This window comes from Mercenaria mercenaria, chromosome 18, assembly GCF_021730395.1.
Source record: "Mercenaria mercenaria strain notata chromosome 18, MADL_Memer_1, whole genome shotgun sequence".
Lineage (NCBI taxonomy): Eukaryota > Metazoa > Mollusca > Bivalvia > Venerida > Veneridae > Mercenaria > Mercenaria mercenaria.
The window spans coordinates 17,796,895-17,814,666 of NC_069378.1; the positions used below are offsets into that span (position 1 = coordinate 17,796,895).

The following is a 17,772-nucleotide window of genomic DNA, read 5'->3' on the forward strand; positions in this document are numbered from 1 at the left end:
TTTACAAACCCAGGCTCACTACAACAGTTCACGAGGAGGAATAATTGTGATAAAAACATCAACTAGCATAGGAGTGGATTTGACTTCTTGATATTGTGTAGCTGGAACACTTTGAATTATTATATTGTGATATGATATTGTGAATTCGACTTCTTGGTGTAGAACAGTGAATGAATATTGTGATGTGTGATTTTTACTCAATAACTATGCAGTTGTGACTGTTCTGATGTTTTATTAATGTTTTATAAATAAAGTTATAACTCTGATCAGGATTTTTGTTCATTCTACACAAATTTAGATTGTATAGAAGAAAAGATTTTCCCTTCATAAATGTTCACACCTTATTACTGGTGATTAATGGGTTTATAACACCTACTAATATTAAGCCCTCAGCACAATTAATGCACAACCATGTATAGTTGATAGGTGTTGATTGCATTAATTTAGGTGCTAATAAATCGTAAAATTTTGTGTATTATCAAAACATAATCCATAAGTTTCAAACCCTTTAAAAGATATGAATTAATTAAAAAGAATTAATAGATCTAATACAAAAAAAAATTAGGGGGACGTTTTGACCAAATTGTAAACTGAATGGGGGACGTTTTGACCAAAATGGGGGGGGGGGGGTGTTTTGACCAGGGGACGTTTTGACTAGGGAACGTTTTAACTTGATACCCTGTGCCCGAGGTAGAAGAAACAAATGCACGTATACATATATATTAATTATTTGGGCCCTTTGAAAAGCACCGATTTGCGCGGGAAATTCTAGATGGATTTAATAACCTCATTACTAATAAAAAGGTAGTTCCCAAAATAAGTGTTTATCTTGCATATAAATACTACGTTTCACTATTGGTGATTTCAATGAGTATCATATTTATTTTTCAGAAAAATCAAATGAAATATAATGTCTTAAATTGAATATATTTAGCTATTTTGAACAATTTATTGAAAATAGTTCCCCGCTTGTTATAACAATGTTTATTGGCCCAAATTGAGTCACAATTAGTGATCTATCAAGTTTCAGCCAATGACTACCTTCGTCTTAAAAGTGTATTACTAAAAGTACCGGTTGCCTTCTAGTGAATTATTGCGCATTCCCACATGGAGTTCACCTTGCACGGAAAGGGAAAACTAAAATCCATATATAAAGTGTTAAATTGATTTAATAGACTTGCCCACCAGGCCGTATCTTAGTTCAATGCATAATGGATTTAATAACTATCTTGGAAAAGACTACATCCTCTGGTAAATGTGTTAACAACTATTTTTTTGCCGATTGATCCTCGCAGTTTTCGTTCGTAATCGTTAAAATTATTTGCCTTTCTAACTTTATACTTCTTTTTACAGATCAAACCGATATAGAGCAAGCACAGAAATTTCTTGAACAAGCAGCTCAGCAAAATCTGGTGTGTACTTGAAATTAAATTGTTCTATTTTCATTTGCCGGTTATTTTGACATAAAACCAAGATGGCGGATTGTTCTGGAAGTTCGTGCTCGAAATACCTCGCATCACAAAAATTGTAACTTTCCTTATACAGGATCTTGGTGACATTTTTGCCATTATTTTAATCAGAAGTCTTAATTGTAATTTATGACTGTAAATCAATCTGATTTGAAGTTGATAGTAACTAGGGTAACTGGACTTTCATCAGCAGGCTTCAACACTTAACCCCAAATTCTGGTGATAGACACAAACAATTCAAAGCTTGGTGTTCCTCTGGGACACCTATTTATAATGAAGGCAAAGTAATCTTCCTAATTCAGTACCGACTAACATTCAATAATTTCTTATTCTAACAGAAAATTTGACCGTGTCCTGCAGTATTTATAGATAGATAGATTGACCGAAAATTTTATTTCAATTTACTGGTGTTTTAGTGTGACATAGCGCGAAATCATGATCTCGGGCGATGGGGCGAGCTACCTGCTGCTAGATATGTGAGATGTCCCAATTACTGAAGGGAGAGGTCTCGTCACCATTCTGAAACAGTTTTTGTGACTTTTGCAATCAGGCAGAAATGTGAATTTCATCGAAGGCAAGACATAACCCTGTAAAAAAGTTATTTGAAATCTGTATTTATTTGAAAATAGAGTGGAATTAAATACTATTAAAGTTATACTGCCAGATCAAAGCTAGCACAGGAGTCTGAAATTCTGTCAATAAGACCATAGAAGTCTATCTTTACAAAAAATACCCCCTATATATATAAAATAAACACCAGGAATGAAACGTCAAAAACCCAGTGTCCCGTGGTGCTGTCATTGTTGTTATTCTGACGTCAGCAAATGGCTTCGGCGACAGCTGAAAATCTCGGAAAACCTCAGAAAATGTCTGATTACTCTTGTAAAGTGTATCAGATTTGAATACTGTCGAGTGCGGTAGGTGTATTTTAGTGTTATTCAGAGCTCCAGATAAGCTTTTGGTGCAATTGGGTATTTACCCATCACTTTTTGTCTGAATTGGGTATTGGAAATTTGAATTGGGTAAAAATAATATCATTACCCAGCCTTTTCAGAAATAATTGGGTATTTGCTAAAACCAATTGGGTATTTTACCAATCTCACACTAACAATTGAGTATTTTTTTGCTTACAGTATACATGGTATATATCATTAAACAGGACTGACTAAGATTTTAATGGCGCCCTTCAATGTTTAATACAAAAATGTATTTAAAATTATAATGAATGTTTCATACTGTTGTTTTCTTTTTCACTTTTAATGCAGTCTGAGATCAGTTCATCCACAATATCCCGAACGATGTGGTCACCGCAATATGCATTCTCCCAAAAGATGTCATCCAGTATTGGTGACACTACATCGTCACAAACAGATAACTGTCATTGTTGAACAGCAAAATATCCCACTAATTTGTTTGTTTGTGCTGCAACAATGCTTTTCCTGCAACCTCTTTATATTTTATCGGCGTAAAATTGTTTACAAAGCGTCCAAATAACACCGATCAGCCGACTGAATGGTCCTGTTATTTTTCCGATAATTGCAACCTGTTCTGCAGTAACGTATAACCAGTCAGTCAAATCTAGCGTTAAAGTCTCGTACCCGTTCTAGTTATAAGGAAAATGCGATACGCAAGCTATTTTTTACGAATTGGGTATTAGGAATTTTAATTGCGTTTCAGTACGCACACTGTATGAATTCAATTGGGTTTTCTGCAATTTTAATTGCGTAAATACGCAGCTTATCTGGAGCTCTGGTTATTTCTTCACTACGCTTGCTAAATTGTGATCACCCTGTGCTCCGTGCGTATTTTCAGGGGACCCTGGGTTTTTGATGTTTCATTCCTGGTGTTTATTTTATATATATAGGGGGGTATTTTTTTTAAAGATAGACTTCTATGGTCTTATTGATAGAATTTCAGACTCCTGTGAAGCTAGTGACAAAATGAAGCGTTTACAGGGGTGTCGCTGACCAGTAGCAGTTTTGGTTGATGTTAGGGGAATAAAAAAATGGCAAGATAAATATATTGGAACATGTTGTGGTGCACATACTACATACCACTTGTGACTGCCAACGCTTGTCAGATTTTCTCCACATTCAGCCCTACAAACTTTATCATTTGTTAAATGGTTTTCCTGCTAGTTAATTACTAAGTACTGTTAAAAGATGTGCACAAACAATGGAAACCTAACTCAAGAATGTGCATCTATATAGTATATATAGGTACCCTTATTTTGTGTTTTTGTAAATACTTCCTGGTGCCAATATGCCTATAGTTTTAAACTTTCAAAACCTGACACATGCAGTTTTTAGAAGAGATATAGTACATTATTTTTACACTAATACATTTCCCTTTTTCTACATGAAAAATAGGCATAGGATTCGGTAAGTTGTCTGATACAATTATATAATATAATTGGCATGACTGTTCCAATAGGCACTAATGTCATTTATATATACAGCAAAAGATATCTGCAACATAATTTTACCTTCAGTTTTCACTTGTTGACAGTCAGCTTTTTGATACTTGTAAGTGCAAAGTTCTTCAAGAATTGCCATTGTAATTATGTTTTAGCAATACACAATTTACAAACTAGTTAGTTATAAGTAAAGATATAGAGTGATACGAGTATGAGTTACATTTTTGTGTGTTTTATTATTAATATTTTAGCCTGAGCTGCTGAAATCACTGTCGGAAATTTTGAAAAATGGTACAAACAGTCCAGTGGCACGTATGCAGGCAGGTCTTCAGTTGAAGAATGCTCTGTATTCGAAAGATGCTGCATTGAAAATTGAGTACCAGCAGAGATGGCTACAGTTCCCGGAAGATGTCAGGAATTTTGTCAAATTGAATGTAAGGACATGCTCATAAGAGCTAAAATTAATGTTTATGGTCTTGCATACTCAAAATAAATCTTACCTGTAAGCACTTAAAAGTTCCATAAGGCTGTTAATTTTATGTTTAAAAAAACCAGATAATGTTGCTGTCCAAATAGAGACTACACACAATTGAATAGTTAGAAAAACACTACTTTCAATATCACACATGAAATTTTGAAGTCCAGGTCATAAAGGGTGATAATCAAAACAGTATATAGTACTTTCTATTATGTTAATCATACGTCAAATCTACGACTTATACATGAGAAAACAATTATCAAACATTGATTTGACAAGAAAATAATATCTTTTATGTATGTAACTATATGTGACAGCCACATTTTAATCAAAGGTATTATGACCCTTTAAGGCAGTCAACTTGCATGAAGAAATTTACAACAATTTAGTTTAAAATAAAGATTTTGAATGAAGGAAAAATAGTTCTTTCTACTTGATCAGAAATGTCTCACGACTTTGTAAAGAAAATTCAAGGTGAAGGTATTTTGTTTAAAAGTTGGCATCTTAATAAATATGCCCGTGATTTAAAGATGACAAAACACTTGAAACCTTATCATATTCCTCAGCATTTGGTCTTTACCCAGCTGGCTGAGCTGTAGTATGATACATTTACTTTGAAAATAGTATTGAGATTAAAATCTTTACAATTCTTTTGTTCCTGTGCATAAATTTGTTTACAACTCAGGATTTCTTTCCTTTTCAAGGTTTTGTCAAGTTTAGGAACAGAAACAGTACGGCCGAGCTCAGCTGCACAGTGCGTAGCAAATGTAGCCTGTACAGAGCTTCCACAAGGTCTGTGGCCGGAGTTGATCAACACCCTTTGTAACAATGTGACTAGCCCGGGCAGTACTGAGATGATGAAGGAATCATGTTTAGAAGCTATAGGATACATTTGTCAAGATATCGTAAGTTTTCTTATCTAACTTTTCCAACTAGATTCCGAAGTTCCATGATCCACATATATTAACATTTCACGAGTTTCAGTTTTAAACAAGTTGAATTTAACTGGTTTACAGTAATGCAGCATCTTTCTCCTTGTGATGGCGAGACAGTGCCAGTCAGGGGTGAATAATCAGTGATTTTTTTGCGTATTTTTACTGCCGAATATCGGCACTTTCCCCTCGCCAAATAGGCCATTTTTTCCCCAAAAATTGTCAATTTTTCCCCTAAAAGAGATGTTTTCCCCCCTCAAACATGTCAAATTAAAAGATTTTATTTCCAAAATGTAACAGTTTGTATTTGGGCATGAGATCCGCAATATCTAACATGAAATTGGCAGAAATGACATCAAAAAACGTCCCTTTTAAGATCAAAATCGCATGAAGAATACTGTCGCGAAAACACATGACAAACACAACATTGACGATTTTCAAGAGAAATATGGACTGGTTTAAATATGTTCCATTATGTCAGTTGATCATTTATGGTAATGAAAAATGACAATATCTCTCCCAGTTTTTAAACAATTGGAGATCAAAGTCCCTGCGATTGTACTGATTTTCGGATAGTCAAAATTTTGGACGTTATCAAATTTCAAGGGCATGAAGTGAAAATTGAAAAAATACAATTCTTACAAGTTGTATTGGTGTCTTAATTTATTTTATCACCCAAAAATTTCATGATTTTAAATCCAAGTGGTTTTGAAAAAATATAAACTCTTCAAACAACATTCACTTAGTATGAAAATTAAACATATTTCTATTTTTCCCAATTTTGGGAATTATCGCGCTTATTTTCCCAATTCAACGGGCACAGGCACCTTTATTTTTTTTCCACAAAAAATTACCGAATAATGCTCGTGTCAACTGCTCATAAATACGAGTAGAAACTGGATCGAGATGACTGGAACTTGCTATAAGAGTCACACGTCCTGAGTTGAAAACGGAAGTTGATTTATCATTTGCAATGCTAAAACTCAGGGGTTGTTTTTGGCCGTTTTTATAGCCGTTATTCGGCTATATTCCCAATGCCAAAAAGTATGTATTTTTTCCCAAAATGAGTGCAAAAATTCCCAATCTACATTCTGAAAAAAATTTCATCAAAATTGCACAAACATTGACCAAATTATGGACAATAATGTAATGGAAGTATGTGAAAGGGGGTGTACAATGTGAAACAAGTGTATGAGAAAGTGCTTAAACACATACTTACTATATCCTATGGGACTAAATATTTCCCAATTTGGAACATTTACGCGTCAAAATTCCCAGTTTTGGGGGTATAGACTATGTTCCCAAATTAGGTAGAAAAAACCCTGAAACTGATCATACATGTTCCATTTTGGCACTGTGTTAGAATCTCATTAGCTGAACAATTAATAGACTTAGTCCACAACAATTCCGGTGCAACAGTTTTCGCCAAAGAGGCGCTGTAGAAAAAATAGTTTTTCCTTCGTTAATTGCAGGACAAGAACAGTTGCAGCAGAATGAGTGACTTTCAGATAGTCTGTTTGAAATAATCAGAATATTTCATTGTCGTCAACCTGTTAACTGCCTTGTCAGTCTGTTGTAGTCTGTTGTTTTTAGTGTTAACTTCTTCAAGTGCTACTTTAGGCCGATAGTTGCAACTTCCTTGAAATGTTTTGGAACTGGATTTTCTTTTGATTAGTTTTTCTTTAAAGGATTTGCAGACTTTTTGTGCCTTAATTCGGAATTTATGAATTTTAGGAGCCAGAAATTCTACAGACACAGTCCAATGAAATTCTGACAGCTATAGTTCATGGAATGAAGAAAGAGGAAACAAGGTAACACAGGCAACATGTCTTGAATGTACTTTGCTTTATACAACCTAATTAAAGAATCTGTATGATTAAAAATAAGCAATTTAGGTAAAGAAAGTTGGCTTATAGTTATGCCGCCCTTTGAAGGAGGGGTATATTCTTTTGCAGATGTCGGTTGGTCGGTATGTAGACCAATATGTTTCTGGATGACAACTCAAAAACACTTGGGCTTAGGATCATGAAAGTTGATAGGGGGTTGGTCATGACTAGCAGATGACCCCTATTGATTTTGAGATCAGTAGGTCAAAGTTCAAGGTCACAGTGACCCTGAACAGTTAAATGGTTTCCGGATGATAACTTAAGAATGCATGGGCCTAGGATCATGAAAGTTGACAGAGGGATTGGTCATGACCAGCAGATGACCCTATTGATTTTGAAGTCAGTAGGTCAAAGTTCAAGGTAACAGTGACCCGGAACAGTTAAACGGTTTACGGATGATAACTCAAGAACGCTTGGGCCTAGGATCATGAAAGTTGACAGGGAGGCTGGTCATTGCCAGCAGATGACCCCTATTGATTTTGAGGTCAGTAGGTTAAAGGTCAAGGTCACAGTGACCCAGAACAGTTGAACGGTTTCCGGACTATAACTCGAGAAAACTTTGGCCTAGGATCATGAATGTTAATAGGGAGGTTAATCATGACCAGCAGATAAATCTATTGATTTTTAGGTCAATAGGCCAATGGTCGAGGTTACATTGACCCGTAACAGTTAAACTGTTTCAGGACTATAACTTAAGAACGCTTGGGCCTAGGATCATGAATGTTAATAGGGAGGTTAATCATGACCAGCAGATGCCCCCTATTGATTTTGAGGTCAGTAGGTCAAGGTCATAGTGACCAGGAACCATTAAACTGTTTCCGGGCGATAACTTGAGAACGCTTGAACCTAGGATCACGAAATTTAATAGGGAGGTTGATCATGATCGGCAAATGACCCCTATTGATTTTGAGGCCGGTAGGTTAAAGGTCAAGGTCATAGTGCAGTGATTTTTTTCAGTTTTGGGGGAAGGGGGTCGGTGCCCTTTGGAGGGGGAAAAATACGACGTAAAACTAAGAAAAGGGGAATTTTCATTTGTGATGAAATAAACTATAGTTTCAAGTTTATTGATAAATTCAGGGCCCATAAGAGCATGTGACATGACATATGGGTGGTTTTCAAAATAATGAAGCTTTTTCTTCTCTCTCACCTTACTTTAATTCAGTTCAGTTTTAGAATTTGTTTTGGAGCAAATTATATCCAAATCAATGTAATCAATAAGTGTGTGCAATTTTATCTTGATGGCTCAAGCAGTTTTAAAGTTATATTAAATTATATAGCCAATTTTGTCCCCTGTGCACCCAAAAAAGTGTGACATTTTACATGAAGTATAGTTTTCAACTGTGGTTTACTTTTTAAAATCATGCTTTATTGTTACAGCTTTGACTTTTTTATGTAACTTAAACTCTGCACATTTAAATAAAATACTTCTTTTTCATTACATACATCTTATTGTTACCAAGATTTCACATCTTGTGATGGAACCCCCTTCACAAAAAATAGTGAAAAAAATACTAAATTAAAATGTTGAACACTACAATTTCATAACCTTATTACTTTTCTAAAGTCTTAATGTTTTTCTAAGATCTTTATCCTTTCAGCTGTGAAGACACAGAATGATTTTTTTCTTTAATTAATCAACTTTCTCAGAAACTTGATGAATTTCTATACACCTAAAAATGTCCCCTGTGCACCTTTTCAGTTGTTAAGTGTCAGATTTCTTTTATTCTTTAAATAAAATGGGATTTTACTTTATTTTCCTTGAAAGGGAGTTACAATAGATACAAAAGCAGCGTTCAACTTCACATATTACAGACTGTTAAATATTCACAAAGCCAAAAGTGATGTCCCCTGTGCACCCTTTTTTTACATATATCAATTATCATAGCATTCCAGTAATTTGTGGTGGCAGTTCTATATTCTTAGCAGTGTGAATGCAAAATTTAGGCATTTCTTGATAATTAAGCATTATATAAGAAACCCTGGACAATTTAAAATTCATTGTTTGCATTTTTTTCTGAAGTTGCCAATTTTCAAGTTTAAAAGTGGAAACATCAATTTTATTGCTTCTTAAGCTCTTAAGTTTACCTACATATGTAAATGTTCACTAGTAAATATTGTGTAGTTAAAAGAATTTTACTTACCATTAACATATTCTATGAATAAATATTTTGACACAATTTGTCCCCTGTGCACCCTTTTTAGTAAAATTATAAAGTATGTATGATTTTTACTATTCCGTTTTATCATGCATGGCATTTTGTCATTTTTCTACTCTGAATAAGCAGTTCATGTAAACTAAATGATTTCAATGTGTTAGTTATGTTTAAAGTCACTTATTTTTCATTTAAAGCATTACATTCTGTTCAATTTTCATGTTTTTGTAGTGAAACTTTTCAATTTTGTAGTTATTTTGTAGAATAAACTAATTTTTTAATAGCATTTGTCTAAAGTTGATTACCATTAGTCTTTTTATGAATAGAAAACTAATGATGGATGAATATTACACTGATCTTCAGTATGTGTCCCCTGTGCATCTGTACAATAACTCAATTTTGAGATGACAATTCTAGAAATTAGAATTACTGGACATTCTTGAAATTTGGCATGTGGTTTATAAACATGCAAAATGTGAGAAAAAAATAGGTTTTATAATTATATGTTAGTTATATTGCATTCAGCAACAACTTTTCTAGGTAAAGTTTTATTTTCATGTCAGATTTGTGCAGAAAGAGTGATTTTAAAAACCAATGTCCAAAAACATATGATTAAATAAGTTTCAAACCATAAACATACACCCATTACATATCATTTATGTTGAAAAAAATACTGTTATACATATTTCTTTGTCATAAAACCATGCAACATTTTTCATCCATCTTACTGGAAATTCACTGAACTTTCGAATTAAAGGCTGAAATATTTTCTGATTGGCATTTCTCAACACTTTCCTAAAGTTATTTCCTTCAACTTTGAAGTATTTGCTATCATAAAAAATAGGTGACCACCATAAAAAATGAGTTTGAATTTTTAACCCCTATGTCACACTTTTGCTTCATTATTTTGAAAATCACCCATATAACACAATGTAGCATACCAATACCAGATAACCAAATATTTTTTTCAAATGTGGAGGATAAGACATCCATAATTAGACTACCAAAATTTACAACAGACATTAGGTCCCTTCCTAAACAAGTCGGTGAGTGCCTGTTTTTATTTCTGTCAAATTCTGACATTTGCAGTCACTGTTACATTTGACCTGTCACAATAAAAACAAACTGTAAAAAAATGTATGCGTTGGACTAGTCCCTTCCCAAAGCATAAAATCAAACCCTGACTAATTAGAAGAGGGAAAACTCAACACTACCCAGCCAAACAAATAGAATGCAAATCATTTACAGACTAACATTCAACAGCGTTGTTGTGCAGAATAATAAAGCGCTTCGATGATTCTGTTTTATCAAGGGAAGTTACTCCAACCGGTGTTGATGTAAACAAAACACGAGATACCGAGGTGAAATGTTTTCTATATGAAAATAAATAAAATAAACTAGTGAATTATGATTTAATTGATTGGATTTTTTTTTATTTTCGGAGGGGAATTTTAGGCATCGGAAAGGGGAAAAAAACATACTATTTTGAGGGGGGGGGGCCGAATTTCGCCAAAATTTTTTGGGAAAAAAAACGCTGTAGTCCCTGGAACATTAAACTATTTCTGATATAACTGAATGTTTTGGTCTGGATCCAAACTTGTAGGGAGTTGACAAATCAGCGATACCCCTATTGTTTTTTGAGGCAGTAGGTCAAGGTCAAGGTCACAGTCACCCAAACATTTTACAGGGTTTCCCGATGAAACCAAACCTGGGTTGGGGTCACGAAATTTTGATAAGGGGTTGGGTCATCCCACAGAGAATCTTTTTGTTTTGGGTCTGTAGGCCAGGGGGTCAAGGTTACATTGACCCAAACATTAAACATTTTTTCGGGTTATAATTTAAACGCTTGGGTCTGGGACACAAAAATTTAAATAGGGGGTTTATCAGACCCAGATGCCCCCTTTTGATTTTGCGGTAAACAGTAAACCCCAAAACAGTGAAATTTTATGTACAGTGACCAAATAATTTCGCCTTGTGCAATTACTGAAGCAAAAGGGGGGGCTTTCCCCATTTTTTCTACGAGCTTTGTTAAAAAAATTTTCAAGTCTTAGATAGGGCATTTTGCTTCTACAAAAGGTTTTTAAAGTTCCCCCACAGTTTTTGGGCACTTATAAAAAAAAAAAAAAATTTTAAAAAAAAAAAAAAAAATTTTTGAATGGAAGGGAGGATATTTTTTTTAACTTTTTTGTCACAACGTTAACTTTTTGCATGGGATTTTACCGCGAAACCGCACCCACACAGCTTTTAGAAACTATTGATACCACACCACTGATTTTGGGGGTCACCATAAAAGGGTAAAGGGCCTGGGGGTTTGTCGCCATTAGTGGCAGCCTGTTTTTTACATTACATCAAATTTACGATTGCTTAAATTTTCAGTAATAATGTTCAAATGCGCAACAAATGCTCTTCTTAACTCCTTGAATTCCCAAAAGCCAATTTTTCAAAAGGTAGGTCCCTACAGCATAATAAAATTTTTGATTATACCACTACAGAAAAATTTTTACTGTCTGTTTGATAAAAATATTATAGCCCAAGGGCCTGTGAAAAAAAAAAAAAAATCAAAAAAACTAAAAATGTTATTTTTTCAAACGGAAACTTCTCTTTAGAATTTTTAGATTACTTTAATTTTCTTTTCCATTAAAGTATACGAAAATACAATTTAAATTTTATTTGTCGTGTATTTAAGTCTTGATGATAGTACAGTAAAATGGTGAAAAAATACTTCAAAAAAGGGGAAAAGCTGAAATTTGGGTCAAAACTACTTTGGGGCAAAATACAAAAAATACATGAGACCCACCCGAAAAACCCAAATGGCCGAAAACCGATGCTCCAAATATGTATAATTTTTCAAAAATACTAAATTAATAAAAAATTTTTCATTGACACTTACATCTCAGTAAAATAAGCTAAAACCACCTGCCAAATAAATCCAAAATAATTATTAACAAAAAACCGCTTTTCCAACAAAAAAAAAAAGTTCCCTTGGATAAAATGTCTATTAACAAAGAAAACATAATGCATTTATATGAATAAAAATTTAAGTATTAATGGAATTGCATATCAAAAGTTTAAAATGGGCAACACCCCGGAAGAATTTTACAACAATTGTAAATTAATTAATTAAAAACTTTAAACTTCGTAACGGAACCCACAGGACCGCTAAATTTTAAACAATTATGGGTAGTATGAGAGATCGAAAAATATATTAAAAAAGGAAATTTTGTCGGGAACCCACGATAGATTAAGAAAAGGGTGTTCGAATTATCAGAGTTGACAAACAATTTTTTATCTGAATGGTATTAGGAATAAAGAAATTGTTTCACTTTGCCATTAGATTGTGATCAAATTTGTAAGGTTGCGATTCATTTCAATTTATTACCTAAGAAACAATGACACTTAATAAAACTATAAATTCATTCATTATTTTGGATGACCATGGAACATCCCTGGCCTGTCAACATCTATATCTTGGGAAAAAGTCTTTGCGGTTGATCACGTAATAAAATTTTACATTGCATTCCCGTAAATTCTTTTTTTGTAAAATTGTACACATTGCCATAACGGGTTTTTAGTTTAAGTCTAAACTTAAGACAGCCAATGCCCTGACACCTCACAAAGACCATGAAGAAAAACTGTTTTCCGAAAATTTTGACGCGGGGGGACGGAACAAACCGAAAAATGGCATTCTAAAGTCATCCTGCGCGCTTTTAACACCCTTTTGCCAGTTCCAGGGCGTGAAAACCGTTCCACTAATTTTCTACCAGGGCCTTCTCACGTCCATGTGTTTTTTTACTACATTTTTAGAACTCTCAGATGCCCTCTCGCTTACCAGCTTTAACCCATATGCTTACACCTTTTTTCCTCATTCTTCGCTACAAAAATTACTACGCCATCCCTCTTTTTTCCATTCTTCGCAAGTTAATTTTACAAATTTTCCGCATCTACCTCAACAACCATAAATTAAAATAAACGACGACCCCCCACCCCCCCCCAACGCCCCAATAAAAAAAAGACAGTCTTATAGAGAGACTGCGGGGGAATAAGAAAAAGCAGGGGAAAGGGATATACGGAGGCCCAAAAAGTCCACTAAACGCCATGCGCTGATCTATATTATGGGCTTTTCCGATGATGTTCGATACCCAAATTTGCGATTAAAAACGAAGTAGGGGGAAATTGGACCAGATTCATATTTAAAAATTTCAGAACGAACCAATCATGGCAGAACCTCTGCAAACGTGACAAGAGTGTTAAAAACCGAAAAAACTATAAAAACCCTTAGGGGTAACACAATGGGGCATGCCGAGCATGGTCATAGCACAAAAGCGAGATACTGTATTAAAACCCCTTCCTTTGACGAGCAAAACGCAATGAAAACCCCAATGACACGCAGGAGCACGCCATGCAGCCTTCCCGTCCACACCACCTTGTACATTCCTACTAGGTTTTAGTTAATCTTACAGTCCTTACGTTTCCCCTGATAGACCGCTTCTCACTACATTTTTTGAACATGTCCAAAAATTTCACCGCGTTCTCTACACCCAAAAAAACCATAAGAATTTTTTAAACAGTTCTTATCGGAGTCTACTGCATTTCTTCACATTGTACAAGTTCTTACTGCTCCCCCTAGTTTTTACGAGAAATGGAACGTGGGGGATGTAACGGGGTATAGATTAGAGCAAATCATCATTTCTACAAAAAAAATGTCTCTAATATCTATTTTTGGCATTTTTTCTGAAATTAAAATTAAATTAAATTGAGACTTGAGGATTTTCTAATGACACAGGCACATTTGAAAACAATTTAAATACCAAATTTAAATTACTAGTTTTTTTAAGATGACAAAATTATCTATTTACCTTTTTAAATTCCAGTTTTAAAAAGTCCAATGTAAAATAACACTGTCTTGCAAAAAAACTAACCATACCCTCGCGCTTTCCGGTGAATCAACTTTTAATCATTTTCTACATCTTCCTACAAGCAAACTGTTCGATTATATTTCTGGGGGATAAAGGAGGGTTTCGAACTCTTTTTTACAGAAAAAAATGTCAAGTGCTTGATTTCCATCTTTTCACATAGGCTATAAAGTCATTCCTGCACGTCTGCTACACCCTTGAACATAAAAAAAGGTTCCCCCAGGCGGGGACATATGGGGGTTTGGGGGTTCTACACTTTCCTTAATTCGAGTCAAGATAAAAAAGGGTCCCCAAAGATCTTTTTATATTTGGGAAACCTTTCCAATAATTTTTTTCTCAAGTACCCGATCTCGACCCGTAGCTCCTCAAGGGCATTCAACCCGATAAAGTCTTTTCGGGAAACGTAATTTGTCAACGTGCTGAAAACTCTAAATGCCCTTATGCAAATTAACTAAAGTTGTCGACAATCTCGGCTTGTGTGTCCTGACAAGAGTATCTTCATTTCCCTTTTTTCAGATTTCAGCTCACGTTTTAATAATATATTTCCAAATAGTTTCAAAATTTTCCAAAAGCAAATTTTTTATTTTTTAGCTTATCTTTTTTTTTACACGTTAGCAAAATTACGTAGACTTTTGACTGGGGGTGCTAAAAAGGAACATTGTTTCATTGATCCTACAGCCGTCGCTATAACTATTCTTGCATTTTTGAAGTCCCAAACTGAAAGGGGGAGTTGTCGTACTTTGGGGCAAAAAAACTACAATTTTATATAGACTAAGTTAATTGACCTTTACATTCTCATATTACTTTCCCATCTATAAACAATTTCATAAAGAAATCTTTAGAATTTTTAATTTTTTAAGTTTTTGAAGAATCCCCATTTGCAAAGATGGGGGCCGACTAAGACGGCAAAATAAAGTACAAAAGGGAAAAATAAGATAAAAGCCTGTTCCAATTTGTCCCCCGTCTATTAAAATTTCTCAAAAACAATCCTCTTTTTTTAAAAAAGCAAGACACTTTGTTCATATTCGTGCACTATTTGTTGCCATAGCAACAACATTTTTTTGCCCTAGGGAAAAAATTTAAAAAACATTGGGTTCTCTGCACTGCCCTTTACCAAGTAACAGAAAATTCTGCTGATTTAAAGTTTTTGCTATCCCAATCTGCAGGCTGACGTATTGAATGCATCAGGGGGAACCCTAACCCCATCTGGCTAAATACTGGAAAAGGAAAACAACAAGTTTTAATATCTGCTGGGAGGGAATTCAAGTGAAAAAATATAAATTTAAAATATTAAAACAAAAATTCTTTAAAATATGAAAACTACACATGAAAATTAAACTAATTTTTTAAAAGGTTTGATTTTTGCCTTCCCTTGGGAAAAAGAAAGAAATAAATCATTTGAATTGTTTTTTTTGCATTTGAGCAAATTTTGGATTTTTTTATTAATACATTTATTTAGTGCATTTTGGGGGGGAATGTAAAAAATGACCTTTTATTTGAATTTCATGGAAAAATGAGTTTTGGGGGGCCATTTGGGGAAAAGGCCGCCAAACGCCCTCTTTACAGATATCAAATGGGGGCCCAGAAAAAATTTTTAATGCTTTTAAAAAAAGCGTGCCAATTTTTGGGGCTTTTTTCCCTTTCTGAAGTATTTTGCTTTTTTTTTTACGAATTGACGCACTAGAACAAATTTTTTTTGATAATATCATTTACTAAAAGGTTATTATTTGTAAAATGTTTGGGAAAATAAAGGCAGGAGGGGAATAAAAAAAACAAATTTGGTAGTTCGCACATCATACAAAAATTTCTTTTATGTAGAATTTGACTTAAAATGGTAAAATGCTTAGAAAATTCAACATATTTAAAAAATATTAGTTTCTACCGGACTTTAAAAATTTTGGTTTTTTTATAAAGGTCATCTACACATAGGGAAAAAAAACGTTTTTATAAATTTTTTTCAAAAATAGATTTTACATCCCATATTTTAGATAAAAATTTCAGTCATTAATATGGTAAAGAAATGTAAGTTGTGTGTTTGTTTTTTTAAAATTCCAAGATTTTAAAGATTCCAATTTCCCCAAACTGATTGAAGACATTATTTTGAATTGAATTTGTTTAACCTGTCTTAAGTTTTAATATCATACTTTACTTTTGTAACATTTCTAATTTTAAACACAGTTCCATTACCTTAAATGTCATTTCGTATGCCGATCCAGGGTTTATTCTACAAAGACTATCCAGATAAATTTAAATGTTTTGCCATTATTTCCAAATTATCAAACTATCAGAACTACCTTAAGCCTGATTTGGCTATTGAGCCACTTGTTCAGCATGATCAGGACAAGGTTTGTTGCACACTGAAAATTTACAAAAAAAAATATGTTCTAGTGTTACCATTTTTTTCATAGGAAACAAAATGTTCATGTGTATTTTCAGTCAGAAAGACATTTTATCATGCAAGTGGTATGTGAAGCAACGCAATCTGAAGAACCGTGTTAGAGAGCAGCTTGGGAGTGTCAGTTAAGATCAGCATTATATTTCTAACATGGAAAATATATGGGTCCACTTTAATTTTTGGTAAGGCAATACTGTACATTAAAAAAATGGGTAATTTTTTTAAAAATTTCTGCCAAATTTGGTCTTTTTTTTGTTATTTTTTTTGGGCCCCCCAGCTTAGCTCGGAGGAGGGCCGATTGCTGATTTTTATCCCTGGCAAGGTGCATTTTCTCCAGGATGATTTGGTAACAGACGGATTGTCAGGAGTCATTCTGTCCACCAGCTAGGAATCGTGCAAGGACGTTGGCAGTTACAACTTACAAAGAACAGGTTTGTACTGATACAGAATCCAGGAATGTTGTTAGGTTAATTGCCTGCAGTTACATGACTGTAATACTGTTGAAAAATGGTGCTAAACAGTAAACAATGAAATTTACAGATTGGCTATTCTTACCACAGTATTTATCCTCCAATACAGACTTAAGTTCATATCAATAGTTGGTCAGAAAAGGCATAACTGCGAAAAGAAGTTACAGCTGAAAGGAAAGATTGTTGCCTATAAATTAATGTCTCTTAGAAAAGGTGAATAATCTTGATAGAATGTCAGTCCAGAAAACTTGCATTTTTAGCTCACCTGTCACAAAGTGACAAGGTGAGCTTTTGTGATCGCGTGGCGTTCGTCGTCCGTGCGTGCGTAAACTTTTGCTTGTGATCACTCTAGAGGTCACATTTTTCATGGGATCTTTATGAAAGTTAGTCAGAATGTTCATCTTGATGATATCTAGGTCAAGTTCGAAACTGGGTCATGTGCGGTCAAAAACTAGGTCAGTAGATCTAAAAATAGAAAAACCTTGTGACCTCTCTAGAGGCCATATTTTTCATGAGATCTTCATGAAAATTGGTCAAAATGTTCATCTTGATGATATCTAGGTCAAGTTCAAAACTGGTTTACGTGCGGTCAAAAACTAGGTCAGTAGGTCTAAAAATAGAAAGCCTTGTGACCTCTCTAGAGGCCATATTTCTCAATAG

General features: G+C 34.1%; 1 protein-coding gene across 1 annotated transcript in view; it reads left to right on the forward strand.

The window, feature by feature from the left end:
* The first annotated feature begins 1,083 nt into the window (after positions 1–1,083).
* Positions 1,084–17,772, forward strand: part of LOC128550768 (importin subunit beta-1-like) — a 30,017-nt gene continuing 13,328 nt past the window's right edge. The window contains 8 exon segments of the mRNA XM_053530515.1: positions 1,084–1,251; positions 1,354–1,412; positions 4,137–4,319; positions 5,068–5,268; positions 7,030–7,106; positions 11,711–11,725; positions 11,727–11,781; positions 16,684–16,824. Of these exon segments, the coding sequence (XP_053386490.1) occupies positions 1,212–1,251; positions 1,354–1,412; positions 4,137–4,319; positions 5,068–5,268; positions 7,030–7,106; positions 11,711–11,725; positions 11,727–11,781; positions 16,684–16,824 (771 nt within the window). The 5' untranslated portion in view covers positions 1,084–1,211.